Raw genomic sequence first — 19,045 nt, 5'->3', positions numbered from 1 at the left:
AGTGTGTCTTTTCAGCTCAATGCACTTTTAATAAATATTTTAAATTTTATTTAACTGTATTTCTGTAGTATTAGGCTATAACGGGATGTGGCAATAAACAACTCTCTTTTTTATTTACAAATAAAACAATAGACGTGATCAAAAATTATACTTGCTAATATAGGCAGAAATAAAATGAAATATTATAGACTAATATGTTAAAGGCACAATATATAAGATTTTTTTTTTTTTATTAAAATATCCAAAAACCAAGAGAATCCAAAGAAATAAGCAGTTTTAACTAGTGACACGGACCGTGTCCATAGTGTCATTGTGTCACCTGCCAATGATGTCATAGACCCTCGATTTACATATGGAAACACCAAAGATGCTTTAATAGGTTGTGCGTTTTAATAGACTGGTGATGACCGCACAGAGTAGCATTATAACAGAACTTTCAAACGTATCTAGTATGATAAATCAGTGCTGCGTTTTTCCCCACATACGCACGACCGGAACGAGCGGAAGCGGTCGACTGTGGCATAATAAAAGCTCTGCTGCTTTCGAACCAAGTGTCACGCTTGTTCAGCGGCCTTGTTTCGTTTCGACGGCTTTCAGCCTCACCATGCTTTATTCTACTACATTAATAAATCATTAGCTCATCCATTAACATGATTTCTGCCCGAGTATTGTCAGATTGCATTGGCTGTGGGGATGAAGACGACAACTCCCGCGATTCCACACTCAGTCACGGCGTCATCAAACTACGCTATCTGGTCTTTGTTTACTTTGAATACGCACCATCTAGCGGTGAAAAATGACATATTGTGCCTTTAAATTCCCATAAAGTGAACTTCCCGTAAATTTCCTGTAAGTGTGCCTACAGAAATTGTCATATAGGATCAAAACTTTACTGCCATGACTGTCGGTGCATTTACAGTATGGTATTGTAATTAGGCATGAAGTTAAATGACATGAAGCAGTAAATGAAATAAATATATACAAATATTAAACTAAAATAAGATCAGTAAATGGATGTTTAAGACTTTGGGATGAAATGAATAAATGTTTATTGTAGTTTAAATATTCTTTTAACATATACTGTAGCCTATTAATTATAGCAAATCATACAAACCTCATTCAAATGCTCAAAGTAGCCTATTTATAGGCCTACATTTGTGATGAAGTCTTTTTAATTCCAGCTGACACATATGCAACAATATCAACAGTACACTGTATTTTATGACAGTCCCATTAACTATACAAACCTGTATGAACATTATGCTTATAAAGCATTCAACCATTTGAAAATGTGGTGTCCGTTTTTTATTTACTCTAGTATGGTGCTCACCCCTTATCAGAAGTGATGTGATTGTAGCTCTAGGAAAGTTACAAAGGAAAAGCAGTAGTCTGATTTACAATGTCTCAGAGCTGTCGAGGATAGCTGGTTTCCTCCCAGGGGAAATACCCCCCCCCTCCAGCCCTTAATGAGTCCACATCAAGTCATGTGTAGGAGTAGATCCCCCCCCCCCCCCCCCCCCCCCCCCCCAAAAAAAAAAAAAAAAAACATGGACATGGACATGTATCATAGCTAGAGCTCATTCACCAGGTCAGGTTCATGTTCCATACAAAAAACTCTGGCACAGATTGCTTACTAGTAAATACCAAATCATGTATCTTGGTTAAATTGGTGTTAAATACTAACCTTTTTTCTTTTCTTTTTTTTTTTTCTCGAGTTGATGACATATGTATTAGCCTACATAGTGCTAAAAACAATAAAACCACACATTACTTTGAACAGTGAGAGAAAAGTGGTTATTTTTTGATAACATATCATAAATGTGACATCGTATTGTAAAATATGAATTAGGATTGGTTCTAAAAACAATGGAGTGTGCTAAAACTTCATTAGATTGTCCAAATTATTCATGAGAGCTAATCCAGTTGCTGCGCTGGCTGATGCATGAGACTGCACAAGAGTAATTGTGTAATCTCCGTCAAAACATCTGTGCTCCCTGACCTTGTAATATTACCAGACATGCACTGGTAATATTATGGCTTTGATCACACATATATTTAATACCCTTTTTGTATTTTCATTAATTTAAAGGAAACAGTACACTTTTATCATTTTCTCTGGTTAAGAACAGTCAAATGCACTGGCTGCTTTTTTTCTCATTCATTGCAGACATTTCCTCCACCTCTTGTGTTTCCTGTGTCTCTTGGGTGTCATTACCATACACATGGTGTCGCTGATGTGTATCTTGGATAATGTGCATCAAGTCTTAGGGGTTTTTAAATTTATTATTATTATTATTTTTTTTTTATCGTGCTTCTGCAAAGCAGTAAAGTTATATCTCTAGGCTGACTTGAGTAATGTAAATAATGTAAACAAACAAACAGATCTAGCCACCCTAAAGCATCAAAATGACGCATAACAGTTTGTAATGCCTTTCTATGCACTTATTTTTAACTGTAACTTTTTATGTATTACATACATTACTAATATAATTATTATTATTATTATTATTATTATTATTATTTAACACTGTCAGGACAGAATTTGTCAAACAGTAGATACTACAGGTACCTTTCTGCTTGCTTACTGCCCTGTGCAGTTTCCTGGAGGTTTCTTCATATTTGTGCTCTTCTGTATTATTGCGACACCAAACAGAACAGCAAAAATGATGTCTCTTTCCAATTAGGTTTTCCCAAACAATCTTACCACCCTTTCCTTTCTGTCTGTCATCAGACGTATGTATGTAGTCTCGCCCAAAAATTTGTTGAGCCAGAAGTTAAGATGTCGGAGAAACCAAACAAACAAAGCAATGTTTTGAAAGTTCTACAGAGCTAGAGAAAGAGAGAGTGAGGAAATGAATGGTCTTTTATTATGAATGGGTCAGCTGTCAAGACAGGATGTGTTAGGGTGTCTGTGAATGACAGAAATGTGTGTGTGTGTGTGTGTGTGTGTGTGTGTGTGTGTGTGTGTATGTGTGTGTGTGTGTGTGTGTGTGTGTCTCTCCACTGTGATAGATCTCACTAGAAAACAAATAATACCAGCCACCTATAATTTGGTAACGTAATGATTTGTCCAGGCATGGTTTTAACATGATGGAGCATAAACTCTCAAATAGTTAAACAACACTGGGTTCTTGAAGTGTGCCAGACCTACTGTGGTTATTCTGCTTGTGTTATTCTCTCTGTGGCTGATTGGTTAATTGTCTCCTGAGGGCTTTTTTTATTAATTAACTTAATTTATCTATTTATTCATTCATTCATTCATTTATTTATTTAATGTTCAACACTGAAGTCCATGCACAGACATTTAGGCCCATTGATCCAGTGGATTTATGCCATCCTCTCTGTTTTTCTTCTTTTTATTTCCCCCTTCTTTCTCAAGTTTTTTTTTCTTTCTGCGTGTAAAAAGGAAGTGTCTAATAAAAAGCTGCTGGTGTAAAAAGATGACTGAAGCTCTCTCTGCCTCATTCAGAGTGCAGGAAGCCGAGCCGGAGCCCGTGCCAAGCCTGAGCTGAATTCCTGCCAAGAGTCGACTTGTTTGCTCGTCTCGCTGGAGCCAGAGGCTGACCTTATTAGCTGGGAGGGCAGCCGTCTTATTAAAACACATCTGGCGCAGAGGGAGCCTAAATAGTCCTCATATTGTCTTCCTGCGGCTCCTGACCTTGCGTTACCTAGCAGGAATGCTGACGAGGGCTTCACGCATCTGTTGAGAGTTTCTTGCCCCCTCACTCGCCCTGTCTTTCCTCTCTTTTCCTCACTCTGTGCTGGCTGTCTTAACTGGCGCCTGTACGGTAGCTCTGTGGGACCTGTTTTTCTTCCTCTCCACCAACCCCAACCCCCCCGTTGTCCCACTACTCCCCCACCTCTGCCCTCTTTTCCACCTCCCTCTTTTCCAGTTTGCTGTGTTGATACAATTATCCCTGTGTAGATATTTTATTAGTGCCAGTGGCCTGGTACAGCTTTGCTAGTTATTTTTATATGTCAACGCTGCCACTGCCTGACATGACACCACATTTTAAGGGGTGGGCGATATAAACTAAAATCTTATTTCATGATGTGAGAAATTTTATTTCTTAATAACGATAAGAAAGATACAAATGAAATTGTGTTTTTTCAAGTACAATAGATTCATTTAACATATAATAAGAAATGCTACAGAAATCGAATAATTAAATGTAAAAATAAAACACTACATAGTCTTCACTGTTTGAATTAAATGTACATTTATTATTATTAAAGCTACAAAAGGTATTTAGTCAAGAGCAGTAAGTAATTTTTTTTCTTACGTTGTTTGATTATTTGTATTAGGCTGCTGTCAGTTTAGGACCAAATGCACAGATCCAAATGTACTGACACACACCCAGTTTCCTCTTTGCTGTTTACATTCAATTTTTTGTCACCAATTTGTTTATTATGGATTCTCATTGCGGTTAAACATTTAAGATATAATGTTCTCTTTAGGATTGAGCCAGGCGTGTTATCAAATGATAACACAAGAACAGCAAAACATGAAAATAGTATCACTGTGGGAAATTATCCAAATTAAGAAATATACTTATAAAGAAAAAAAAAATTGTAATTGTAATAAAAAATAATGTCTTAAAATGAAACTATCCAGAAAACATTGTGTAAGGATAGGTTTAGGAGTAGAGGAAAGTATTATTAGCACAGTAAAATAAACAGTAGTGAATGGAAAGATGTGTGTATTACTGTTGTTGAATAGATCTGTGGGGTGGGTGAGTGTCTGATTGTGCACTCCCTTACTCCCTGAAGATTCCTCACATTCCTTCACTTCCAGTGTGTCACAACAAAGAGCTGAACTGACACACTTGAAGACGCAGTTTGTGTGTGTATATTTAGGTCAAAGTTTCTCTCTGTCTCTCTCGCTCTCTCTCTCATGTATATGCACAAATACACAATCATATTTAAAGATTTCTCCTTTTCTCCTCATGTGAAGCTGTCTGTTTGTGTGTGGCAGCTGTTCTGAGTGAAGCCCCTCAGGCAGCCACACATGGCTCTGATTAGCATGCTGTGACTCAAGCTCTCCTCACCACACACTCTGACTACCCACAACCCCCTGCCCTCCAGTTGAGCAGCGTCACTGTGGCGGCAACAGTGATTTTAAGACCTCATCAGTATTTCAGCCCCTCTGCAGTACGCTGTATACTCACACACTTATTTCTCATCCTCTGTACTGTACTGCACATTTTTTATGAAAAATGTATGGTGTTTAGTGATAAATTGCTCAGTGTGTGTATCTCTCTTATATCTGATCTTGAATTTCAGTAATGGCCTGCCACTTTGTTGTACATCTCAAATGCAGTGCTTTGCAATATGTGCAAAAAGTAGAAATAAAGCACACAGACCGTTTGTGTCTTAAGATATGCTATGCAATAATTCCAGCCTTTTAATAGCTTTATAGTTTATAGGTCTGAATTATTGTTCTCCAACTACACAGCTAAAATACTAGTAGTAGGTGGTGTCGACTACAGGAGCAATACACAAGTTTGTTTTCATCTTTGTATAGAGAGCTGGAGAAAAGGCAACAATGTTAATGAAAGGACCATCTTTTGTTGTAACTAGAGTTTATAAACATAAATTCTCGTTGAAATGCATCTATCATGTTATGAATTATATAATTCTTAGATATTTTGAATTTTTTGAATCTCCAGATTCATTTCTCATTTATTCTTGTCTGTGTGTAATCAGCCTCTTCACTTTCTATACAAACTTCCAGCAGTCAGGCCCTACTACATTCATTCCCATAGTATGGGAAAACAAATTTGAAACAATGTTTGCAAAACATGTATTCACTTAAACATACAGTGCGAACAAATGGTGACCACAGCAAAGTCTGAAAAACAGGAAAAACAGACTGGTGATGTCAAGATTCATAGTGAAAAATGAGTTATCACCCAACTGATTAGATTTTTAAGATTACATTTATTTAAGTAAATAAAGGAATAATTTACCCATGATGCCATGATAGTGTAATATGATATGGCTTTTAACATATGACATTCAGAAGATTTTTTTTTTTATTATTATTATTTGAACAGAAGATTAACCATATCCAATAGGTGGCAGCAGCGCTCTGTTGAGATTGACTGCTTCTTGTAAGGTCTGTAATAGAGTATCTGATGGAGTTCTGTATTACATCTAAGGGAGTCAGGGTTTGATTGGCTAACACGACCTCATTAGCTCTTGCTGGTACATGCTATGACTACACCAAAATTTAGTTACAAAAACCTTATTTTTCTTGCCAGCCATTCAAAATTAGCTGCTTGTTCTGAACCTTTTTTTTTTTTTTTTTTTTTTTTTTTTGGCACGCTTTATATTAATCACACTTATTTGAGAAAGACAACATACTGATGTTGTATTTATACATTCGCTGAACACAACCAGCGTATGCTCTTCTATGCCATTCGCGCTGCATGGATGCGCTGCTTTCATTCAAATCAAAGCATAAATGCACATAGAAAATGTATCCTTGTGTCACGGCTGACACAGAATAGACTACGTAGTTTGTGTTCAGTGGATATTCTCCAAAATGGCGCTACGGTGATGCGGAGACAAATTGTTGAATAAAGTTGTTATTTTAGTTTTCTTCACATACAACCATATTCTTGTCACTTCATAACATTACGGTTGAACCGCTGATGGCAGATACAATATTCTGAGGATGTCTTTCATACTTTTCTTGACCTTGACAGTGTAATTTACTTGGCAGTAAATGGGACAGTCACAAGCCTCCTGGTTTTCATCCAAAATATCTTTAATTGTGTTCTGAAGATGAACGTGGAGTGCTTGTAATAACTTCTGATTGTGATCTAAAGTGGATTTTGATTCTATAGCTAATAGGCGGACACACACTCTTTGTGTGTTTTTGTAATGGATTAAACACTAGACCTATATGCTGTTACACCTGTGGAATTTTTCTGATTAAATTACCTACATTTTGGAACCTTTAACTCATCTTCATCTTTGGAAATCTGATTTACATGACAAAATAATTTTTTTTTTTTTTAACCAAACAGTCAAAATGTTGTGGAGTTGGAAATATCGTAATTATAATTTCTGCGTTCATGAATATGTTTGAAAGAGTTAGGAACTTGGAATGTAAGATGATACACGAGTTACCAAGTTATAATATCGGAAAGGCTGTGTCAATTTGAAACGCTGCAGAAAGCAGCTCTGCAGTGAACTGTAAGGAATTATTTTGGAAGTTATTTTAATTTTGCACGCTGTATTTCAGTCATTTTAAAGGCGAAATACACAGAACAGCTGATAGACAACAAATGTAAAGTTAATCACCGTTGACAGTATGTAACAAAAATATTTCATACTCAAAAGTCTCTCCCTTTTATACAAGCAGGGGCAGAGAGACAGCAGGGCTCCAATGGCATTGGTCTATCTATTCTCCAAACAACTGTGTTCTGTGTAGGGTTATGGGGATGCTGGAGCATATAGGGACAAAGGCAGGGAAACTCTCTGGATTGATCCAGTCCATAACAAGACTAACACACATAGACATATGCGCATTTACACTCAAACCAGTGGTCTGTATAGTGTTTTGAATTCACCATTGCTGCATGTTTTTGGAATGTACCCGGAAAAACATGCCACACAGGGTGGACTGCAGAGGAAGAACATGAAAGACCCATATAGAAAAACCTCATTGCTCAGCCAGAACTCAAACCAGGGACCTTCTTGCTGTGGGATGATAGCGCTAACCATTGAGCCATGGTGCAGCTGTAAAACAAGAGATAAAGCCAGATAATCCACCTCTCACAACCAGATCCATATAGACGTGGCTATTTAAAAACGAATGTTTTCTTTCTGCTATTGGTATAGGTGTGTGTGTGTGTGTGTGTGTGTGTGTGCGTGTGTAAAGCTGCTGTTATATCCAGCATTTCCATATGGCTGCCGTGACATTTCAAATCTTTGACTTACTGAACACCAGCATGTCTTTTGTTGGTGATGGTAGTGTTCACTGCATTCTCCATGCAGAAATGACAGCACATATGTTTTTCATTCTATTAAACCCCTATTTACCACTAACAGGAACCACGGCAATAATGACAACCATTGTTATGACTCTTCTGATGTCCCTCTGAGCCATTACACACTGTATTCTGAATAATGACTCCATGAAGAATTGTGTTATTAAACCATAAGCATTGATACTGTGTTAATGTATAACAGATTTATATGGCACATACTAAACACATGACAAGGGATATGTTCTCTAGGGTTCAGGTTAGGGTAACATGGGAACAAACTTGTGTTTCAAGACTGCTACAATGAGTGCTTCTGATAAGAGCTCTCCTTTTAACACTTGAAAAAAAGAAAAAAGAAAAAGGAGGCAATCAGTACAGACAGTCATGACAGCATTTCATGTACTTTGAAGGCCACTTGAAAGGCTTGGCCCTCTACAAGCATAGACTCTCCCACTGGGTGGTCAAGTAAACAATTGAAATGCCATATTTTGGGTAATGTATGTTTCTTTGAGACACCATTGCTCTTTCACTACTTGTAATTAAACTTGTCCAGGCATCCATGGCTGATAAAAGTTGTATTCATTGCAACTCTATGCCAATCATGATTCAAGAGAAAGAGCTTCATGTTGCCTCATTGCCCAAAAATGTGTCTCTGTCAGACTGTTGTTGGGGGGGGTGGCTGTTAGGGTTTCAACAAAAATATCTTAATTTGTGTTCTGAAGATGAACGAAGGTCTTACGGATTTGGAACAACATGAGGGTGTACTTAATGACAGAATTTTCATTTTGGAATGAACTAACCATGTAAGCTGTTGAGCCTCAGTGACAGACAGTGTCTTGATACTCCTGTGAACTCAAACATGTTGCATGCTCCTGTAATTATGGACAGTTGTGGATGTTATTCATTTTCAATGAGTGTGGGCGAGTTTCAGTGCCATGGGTGACAGTGACCACTGTGATGTGAATGTATCCAGAAACATGAGAAAAAAATGAGAATAGTTTAGTTTATGCAAGTAAGAAGCGATGTTTGACTTTTTTAGTGACTTATACAAGTTAAGACAGAAGATCTGACAAGACAGTGTCTTGCACTGCACAGTTTAGATGTCACAGTAATAAAACACATTTAATTCAACTGATCAGTTCTTCAGTGCAGACTCTAAGACCTAAAATTGATGTGTCAGATAAGGGTAACATCAAAAATGTGCACTGTTGGGGAAACTCCAGGACCAGGGTTAGGAATCACTAATTTAACACACAAATAACAGTGACAGTGACAACAATCCACTGAGATCAGGGTCATGGCTTGAGCAGCTGACAGTCTTTCAGTTTATGAAACCCATCTCTTGTTACCTGGAGACACATTCACACAGCTGCTTGTTCATTTTAACGGCTTCTTGCTTCACTCTTTGTTTATATTATATGATGACTGAATGAATCCCTCATTAATGAATGGAGCTGGCCTGATGTGTGTGACTCCTGTTGCCCACAGGCAGACATTCATATTTAATGCTAACTTTGTTTTGTTGCAATGGCAAATAAATTATATCTTTATTCAGATAAAACTGGATGTAGGCAGGATCTAAATCTGAAGTTCGTCCAAACTGTATACAAAGTCAATTTTAAATGTAATTTTCTTTCTTTCTGTCTTAGTTAACATATAGCAAAATTCCCTTGTATAAATCTTTGTTTTTAGTACTGTTGCAAACTCTAGAGGTCTAGGGGATAGAACTTAACTTTTAGTTGCGTGATCGTTACTGGAAAGAGTGGAGAAAGTAAAGAACCGTAGGCACACAGAAAACAATGCCAAATCAGGTGTTTATTGACAACAAGCTGAAGCCAATAGACATGAGCTATTTACAATGCAACAGTATTAAAAGAAAATGCAGTTATAAGGGGAAAAGGAACTAGAGTGGTGCCAAATTAACAAGATAAATAAAACAAAACAATTCCCATAAACTATTTTCTCAAAACCCCTTTAACCTAAAAGTGTGAAAAATAAATATGAAATCTTCAGCGCATACAATGCCATATATAACCTACTCTACATACACAACACAAAATAAACTTATGACAGCTGTAAATATTAACAATACTATTCTATATATATATATTTTTTTTGAAGTCTAATACTTCCATTTAAGACAATGCACAATTGTAGTCACTTAATTGTAAATTTGATTCCATGATAGTTGGTGAGAGTCAGTCTAATTTTTCCTGGGTTTTTTTGTGACTCTTGCATAGAGCACAGCAACACTAAGCTGTCTTTGTGTCATCGCTGCATACACGGCAATGTTTGTAAACATTGGGAGTGGTCTATTATCTCCAACAACAAAGCACTTTAACATGACATTAAAACTTCAAAATTGGGAAGTAGCATAATTCTCACAGCACATGAAGGCAACATTAAAGATATATGATATAAAGTGTGACCAAACATTTAAATACTCAAATATCTGAAATTGGGGACTGTGTGTGTGGTCATAAATGGATCTCATCACACCTGATATCCTCTGTAGCAGCTGGTGTTCGGAATCAGCGTGTGTTGCTAGGAGACATGTTTACAGGAAGACAGGAGTACTGGATGCTTTTCAAACCTCACAACAAGATACACACACAATACAAAAAAAACAAACAACAAAAAAAAACAAACACACATAGAGCATATGGTTAGTGTATAGCGATCAGTGAAGGTGTTGAAGTAATGGAGACTTTGATTGCTGGTGTTTGTTTGTGCTTTCAAGGTTTTTTTTTTTCATTTCACATTCTTATCTTGCTCATTAGGAATTTACCTTATCACAGGTGAAATAAATGATTTTATTATGTAGCTTTTTTGTTGTGCAAAAGAAGTATGCTTAATTTTATAAAATGTGCACTTGTAGCGTGCTTAAAATCTTAAAAGTCTATATTTACATTTTAAAAATGTAAATTAAAAGTTTTACTTAAAGGTACATTTTATATCATTATGTTTCAAGAAACACACTTATGTGTTGAATAACATATAAAGTACTTAAAATTTTATTCAGTATTACATTTAATGTTTCCAGATTTCAAATGTACTTTATGGCAACTTGATCTTCACAAATGTGTAAGTACAAATATAATTAAGTGCAATGTAGACATTATTAAGTGTCATTACATTACATTCAGTTTGCACATTTAAATATCACCTATACTGCTTTAAAGTTTATTCTTACCCTAATAAGCTCTGTTTTTAAAAGTATGCCAAAGTGTAGCTTTTTAAAGGGAAGGCAAGATATTGTTTTAGTTATTGGCCTAGTTATTATATAATTATATATTATGTAATACATTTACAGTACATTCATTTAAATGGAAAACTTTTATTATTAAATTATTATTAAACTATTATTAACTACCAGTTAAAAAGTATTTTTATATATTCGTAAAAGTTTGATTGTTCCACATGGGCACAAGTAACACTGATTCTTGTTCTCAGCATTACTTATCTGCATACAATTATATAACTTGCAAAGAAAATTGGGAGATTTTAGTTCATATTCTTCCCTTGTGAGCAGTGGTTCAACTTAGAGCAGGAGATACAATGGAACTTAATTGCATCAGAGGGATGTCAGTTCACTCTTAGATGAATATCGGTTGCCCTGAATGACAGGTGGCAGTATTGAGCTAATTTTTACTTTATTTTTTTCTGTCAAATAATTTTACTTGTTTTATTTACAGTTGTAGGCTGACAAATACAAATACAAATGACAAAATAACACATAGACAAAAGAACACACACAGAAATCCTGTCCTGTCAGTGTTATTCATTCTGTGGCTATAAGTGTTTCCTCACAGTGTAACGGCCAACAAATGGTCGGCTTTGTGTGTGTATATTTTGTTGTAAGGTTCTGATCTCACACAGAACATATGCAGCATGTATGACTGCAGTCACCCAACAGTTTATACATGAAGAAAGTAAGACAGATGACAAAAGACGTGGCAGAATTAAAGGATTGTTTTGGAACTTTTCTCTGAATAGGGTACATTTTGAATGAGGAAAACATTACTTAACCCTAACATTAGCATGGAAAATAGATTAACACATAAAAAATATAATAAAGAAAACACGGAAAGAAAATATATAGAAAGAAAATAAAAGAGTTTAGTTTTACCTTGATCACCATTTTAAAGGGGACATCAGATGTCCATTTTCCACAAGTTGTTATGATTCTTTAGGGTCTTTTGAAAATGTCCTCAATATTGTTTGGTTAAAAGTCTTCAATGACATCATACTGCCCAGAAAATTAAATGGCTTGATCAGTGAGACTGTTTAGGTTTTTGGATTGATTTTGAATGGATTTTTATCAATGTAGGGTGTTGTGTCCACATGCTGCTAAGACACATTTATAAGCAAATACCATGTAAAAACATTAAGAAAAAAAGAAAAGAAAAAAAAAGTGTTCATACAGAACTTTACTTTTTTATATCTATTGTTGTAAATTATTCAATATTAATTATGATTTGATGGACTGAATGCACTCTGCTAAAGTGTTCATTTGGTGCTGTGTCATATCAATACTCTGTATTCCTAAAATCATGCATTTGAAGGGAGTTTTTGATGGCATTGACAGTGTCTCTTTTCATTTTTTATTCTAACTTTACCTTTCTGTATGTAAACTGGTATTAAAGAGGAATTGACATAAGAGACTCCATCAAAACACACCAAACCAACATGATTGTGTGTGAGTTACTCAGAGTGCATTAAAGGGTTAGTTCAGCCAAAAATGAAAATTATGTCATTAATGACTCACCCTAATGTCGTGCCAAACCCGTAACACCTCCGTTCATCTTGGGATCACAGTTTAATATATCTTTAGATTTAGTTTGAGATCTTTCTGAGCCTCCATTGAAAATGTATGTACGTTATACTGTCCATGTCCAGAAATGTAATAAAAACATCATCAAATGTGACATCAGTGGGTCAGTTAGAATTTATTGAAGCATCGAAAATACATTTTGCTCCAAAAATAACAAAAATTATGACTTTATTCATCATTGTCTGTTGTGAACGCGACTACTGTGACTGTTGACGTACGACGCTGCTGACCTGTTCTCTGGTGCGCCCAATAACAAAGAAAACACGTCACTGCAGTGTTGTGAACGCACTCACAACACACTGGACTAAATCTAAAATATCTTAAACTGTGTTCCGAAGATGAATGGAGGTCTTACAGGTTTAGAACGACATGAAGGTGAGTCATTAATGACATAATTTTCATTTTTGGCTGAACTAACCCTTTAATAAAAGCTGTCCTGACCTTTAACCCTGACACGCAACAGGATGAAGTAAATGCCTTCTGTGCTTCATCACAGACTGATCGATCTTTTGTCTTCAGTGCTGAGAACACACACCCAGGCAAGGCTGAGAAAGGGGGATAAAGCTGAGGATGAGAGAGAATTAGAGACATAGACTAATTAAAGGACTAAGCAATTAATAAACAAGTCAGGCACAACAGCCCCTGCAAAGCATTTGTAACCACTTGTTTTGTGTGTATGCAATTTTTGCGATTATAGTTGTGTATTGTTTGCAGTTTGATGGGAGTAATTCATCATTTTTGTAAAATGTGCACACAACTGTAAACATTAAACGGTGGTTGTGTTATTGCATAGATTAATGTGTGAATCAGTAATGCAATGCATCATGTCAAGATAACCCCATATAACAGCAGCATTTTTGATTGTTACCATCCATTTTAGATCTCTTTGTTCTTCAAACCAGCTCTGTTTAGCACTTCAGATGAGATTGAGGAATAGTAAGGTTGACCATGCCTTTGCTACCGCAGCCCCACAACTGTAGAATGGTTTGCCTTAGAGGATTAAATCCGCTGACTGTGTTGATGGTTTTAAAAGCTGTCTAAAGACATATTGGATTTCATTGACATTTGAATAAGTTTTGTAATACTGGGTATTTACTGTATGATTTGTATTAGTTGTTCTAATATGGTTTTAATGTAACTTTTTATGCAGTTTTTTTTTTTTTTTTAGAATGTTCAAAAAAGTTTTTTTTTTTTTCAAAGTGAGTTTATTTGATTACTAAAGAGTATTAAAAATAGAGAAACAGGTCTTTTGCATGGTATGGCTGTTGACAACAGAGAGGTGCATACTGGGAAGGCATAAAAATGGGTTGTAATTGGCTGTAAGTGAGCAGTGCCTTCCTGTAATGGCTCTTCCTATAAGTTTTGCTTTACTGCTTATGTTAATGTAACATAATGGGTATATTAATATTTTGTAACTGACAGTACATTATCAATGATCCACATGACACAGATTATTGTTATTGGATCATGAATGTATATTTTTAAAGCACAAATCAATAATCCTTGCCTCATCTACACTCACTGAATGCAGGGCTTGGGAAATCCCAAGCATTGTTTTTAAAGTAACATACACAGATCTTAACATACCCAGATTTCAACTACCCCCAGCACAGTGAAATGCTTATTCAAATTGTTTTGTGAGGATATTGTCACTTTCTCGCGAGACCAGTCAGATCTCACTAGATCTCATGCCATGAGATCTCGTCACATCCCTAGTGGTTGTGTGTGCTTTAAGAAGTCCACCAGACACTCAATCTCTGAACATAGTACCATTAGCTATATATATACAGCATATATATATATATATATATATATTATATATATATATATATATATATACATTTTAAAGAAAGGCATAGTGGACAACATGGTATGATTTCTGCTTAGGTGACTGAAAGGTTAGAAATAGGTTTTGCTTAGCAAAATTATAGAGGAAGCATTGGGTGTGACATACAGAAGTGTTTGCTGTGGTTGGTGCTGTTTGTTAGGCGGTGTAGTGTGAATCAACTGTCATTGAATCATCATCACCTCCCCTTAAATAAACAGCCTGAAGCTGAATACACATCCTCAAGACCTGGTCCATAGACACACAGACACACACACACACACACACACAGACACACACACACACACACACACACACACACACACACACACATACAAACATGTAAACAGAGAGTTTTTTTGATAATATATACGATTGAGTTGCATGAGTTGCGACAGATGCATGAGTTGCAATAAATTGCATTTATATTACATATGTGTTATATACTCTGTCTTTCTCTCTCTCACACACACAAAGTCCCGGTGAGGCAGAAAGTGCAAATCAGTAGCACTTACATTCATCCCAAAGGGTTTCTGAAAGCAGGGGGCATTGAGTGTGGGAGAGCGAAGGCGACCGTTTCAGTATTTTTTTCATTACTGATCAAAACACATTTTTATAAAGGTGTACATACAGTAAGACTGACACCTGACTGTCATTTTTTTTAAAGTAAAGGCCTTGTCATACTAAATGCGAATATTCAGCACAACTTTTTTTTTTGGTGTTGTAAATTGGTGATGTAAATTTTGCTTCTGAGCTTTCATGAATGAATTAATGATAAATAAATAAACACACACACACACATAATTTACATACATACATTAAAAAAACGCAACATACATACATCATCATCTATTTTTCTTTTTTTTTTTAATTGCTGAGATGCATCATTTTCTTCTCCTGCTTCTGTTCTTCTCATATCTGAAAGCAATGAAAGGTGTGCTGCATTAAACCTTGAATTAGTTTTTTATTTTTTGTGTATAGCTACCGTTTTTGTACATCATATTAAGAGTGAAGGGATGTAAATTGCTTTGTGAATCTATGTGATGAAATAAACGTGTTAATCATGAAATTCACATGAACTTGCGTTTCATGTTTCCCGCATTCATGGAAAATCCGAATGTCTTCAACATCCTCAGAAGGCCTCTGTGACTTATTTTTAAATATCAGTGTGTGTAAAAAAAATGAGAACATTCTCATTGCACCGCTGTAGTTGCCAGAGCAAAATGCCTGCTTTAAAAAGAGAATAAATCCTTCAGGTTCTTTTAAATATCACTTGTATTTAGGTTCATTTATGGCAACCTGCTAAATAGTGAGTCATCTGCTCTGGGTTAATGTGCTCCTTGATTCACAGTTTTTTTTTGAAGTTTCTGCAGAAGAGCAAAAAGGTGATTGAGCCAGAAATTGTGACGAGTGAGAGTTTGTAGGATGGAGGATTCCCTCACCACACAATCTTGAGCGTTTACCTGTTTATTTATACCTACTGTTGCACCATGATTGCTGTATTTAGAGGTTGCATATGAAAAGTTTATATGACATCCATTAACCTGAAATCAAAACATTACTGCATTGTTCTGTCTGTTAATGCGACAAGAATGCAAAAACTGCTGTTCAATGTCTCCTCTTCCCCTGTCTCTCTTGTTTGCCTGATAGTTCTAGGAGCAGTCTGTCTCATATCTGGGCTCCATCACTTGAAAGATGAGACTTTCATCGTTACCCAGAAATCAAAGTAAAGACAGCTGCTAAAAACATTGGAGCAGCTGACAGGGCCTATTAGCTTTGGCAGTGTGTAGTCTGTGCTCTGCCTGCTGAGGAGACGTTTCATCATGTGGCTATCAACGCATGTTTGAGAGTTTATTACACAGTTAGAGAATAATTAGATTAGAGGCATGTTGAACACACTTTCTTCATCATAGCATTGATCTTTACTTATGTGCAGGCAAAAATAGAATCTGCTTAAATGTTTTATTAAATATTGGAAAAAATCTGTTATGGACTCCAGCATGGTAGAATGTGTTAAACGGAGGGTATTTTACTCCCGTTGGTAGCTAAATCATCTACATAGCCAAAATATTTTTTATAAATGAATGTGCAAAGGTCAGGTGATATGTAAAACAAAAATATGGGAAATTGGCTGTTCCAGTTCAGTGGAAAACATACCTAAGATTTCTGCAGAGTTGTACAACCACATATTCTTTGTGGGAGTGATTAATGGTCTACATTTGGTAGTTGGTTATCATGAGGTGGGTTCAGATCTTGGAGTTTTATTTTTAACTGGGGAGTCAATTTTGAGAAATGGGACTTGCAGTACACTTCATTGTCAAGTAGCCTTTTATGTGTGTAAATATCAAGGACATTTTCCATTTAATGACCCAATTAACCATAACCACCAAAGAGGGGGGGCAACTGAACCTGTACAACCTGCATAATCCTAAGGGTCAGAAATAGGGTTGAAAATTGTCATTAAAAACTGTGAGCAAGAAACCTTGATTAATATTATGAGTTAAGAAAGTGTACTATGGGCTCTTTAAAGAGTAAAACTGTGTTTTTCTTTGACGATCCTTAATTAAAATTATTTATTGCAGGGTTTGATGGTGGTGGAGGAGTCAGCCAGCAGCAGTAAGGATGCAGAGACCGGACCACCAGTAGTTACTGTGGCAGAAGTGTCAGAGCAAGACCACACTACATCATTCGAACCCAGAATGGCTTCTGCTACCTCATCGCTGTGTAGCCTGAAAGTGGAAAAGGCAGACAGCTCAGTGCCCAGTGAGTATTCTTAAGTCCAGACTCATCTTTCCTGATCCTTTCTTTCATTTTTGTTGATTGCTTTCCCTACTTGCAAGATATTGATGCGGTGCTGGCTGTGGTGGCATAGAAAGATTATTTTCTATTGTCTTCTTATACTTTTTTTCTTGGATAGAGTCAAGTGTGTGCTCAAGCTTGTTGTGTGTTTCAGTGGAAGATGTACAATTTCTTTTTCATGTTTTTTTTTTTTTTAAGTAACCTACATTGGAAACTGTGAGTTTGCTAAAACAGCCTATGACTGGAGGAATGCAAAATGTTTCAGAGTCGGTTCCAATGTTGTTAAAATTTGCATATAATTAAGCGTGTAATTTATAAATGTGACAAAATTAACAGTGTGGTACTATACACTAGTACTATGGCTGGGTATTGGAACATATAAATATAAATGTTTTTGAGTTAGGTGTGGTACTTTCTCTAGGATTTGTGTTTGTGTGGAAAGATCTTTCGTCTCTTCTCATCACAGTCACACATAATCTGTCTCTTTCACTAGCTGTCTCTCTCTATTATTTTGCATTAGCCTTCAGCTCTTCTTTGTCTATCTGTTCTGTTATTGGCTTGTTTTAGAGTATTGGGGCTGACACATCTCTGGAATTTAGTTGGGTGAGGTTCTGACCTCTCTGAGTCAGCAGAAAATTGTGAAACCAACTCCCCTGAAGCATCCCCTGGTCTACCCTCAACATTACATGAAGAGCATTCATGTATTATTTAAGCAACACATTTTAACAGCTTCTGTTCAAACAGCCTGCAAGGTCCATGTGTGTGTGCAGCTGAGATGTGTTTCTTCCCAGTCTAAATGTTCCAGTGTTGACTTGTTCCTCTGAACACTGACACTGTAAGAAGAAAATTGTGGAAGAACTATTATTTTGTTTAAAGATTATGAGGGCACATATATATTTTTTTTAATTAATGCAGTGCACAAATAAATAATTTATAATATATATTGCAAAAATTATTTGTAAGAATTCATTATATACCATTGCAAGTGTTACATTTGATTATCTAATTTAATATTTTCTATTACACATTGGATATCATCAGCATAACAATAAAAAACATTGAATTGAAAATGTAATAATAAATGTAGCAAATGTAAGAAATAGTAGAATCTTTAACAAATCGTGTTAAATGTCTGTCGTTTTAAATAGACAGACATATTCTCAGAATCTATGTTTAGATGCAAAATGTGTTCTTGACATTTTCCTTTCAGTGGAAGTGAATCGATAGATAGATCAGTTACACGTTATTTTTAGATCATGACGCTATTACTCCACCGAAGAGAGATTGCAAGAAAACTTGCTTTTTGTAGAGAGTTTTGTTTCATCAAGTTTAAACATCCGGAAATGTGTGGTTTCACTGCTGTATATGTGTGTCTAAACAGAAAGCAAATGACTGGTGAAAGCTCTTATCTGATGACATGTACTATATATTACACATATACACATCCGAGACAGAGGGGTCCAGAAAGGCAAGGAATCTGCGTTTTAGGAGGTTGATATCTGGTATAAAGGTTCTGGAACAAATCATGTGCTTTGCAGCTCATATAGCATTTTGACAGTGTAATAGAGGAGCACACTGCAGGAGCAGATG

At 36.0% G+C, this 19,045-nt stretch overlaps 1 protein-coding gene across 3 annotated transcripts in view; it reads left to right on the top strand.

Annotated features, from left to right (window-relative positions):
- LOC109109514 (genetic suppressor element 1-like) overlaps positions 1 to 19,045 on the top strand; it is a 285,518-nt gene that overhangs the window by 30,816 nt on the left and 235,657 nt on the right. For all 3 annotated transcript variants that reach the window (XM_042743753.1, XM_042743755.1, XM_042743754.1), the window contains one exon: positions 17,239 to 17,419. In XM_042743753.1, coding sequence (XP_042599687.1) covers positions 17,239 to 17,419 — 181 coding nt within the window. The remainder of the gene's footprint in view (positions 1 to 17,238; positions 17,420 to 19,045) is intronic.

The sequence above is a fragment of the Cyprinus carpio genome, chromosome B18 (assembly GCF_018340385.1).
Source record: "Cyprinus carpio isolate SPL01 chromosome B18, ASM1834038v1, whole genome shotgun sequence".
In the NCBI taxonomy this organism is placed as follows: Eukaryota; Metazoa; Chordata; class Actinopteri; order Cypriniformes; family Cyprinidae; genus Cyprinus; species Cyprinus carpio.
Note: the sequence above shows the minus strand (reverse complement) of the source record. Positions and strands in the feature narration are given on the sequence as shown.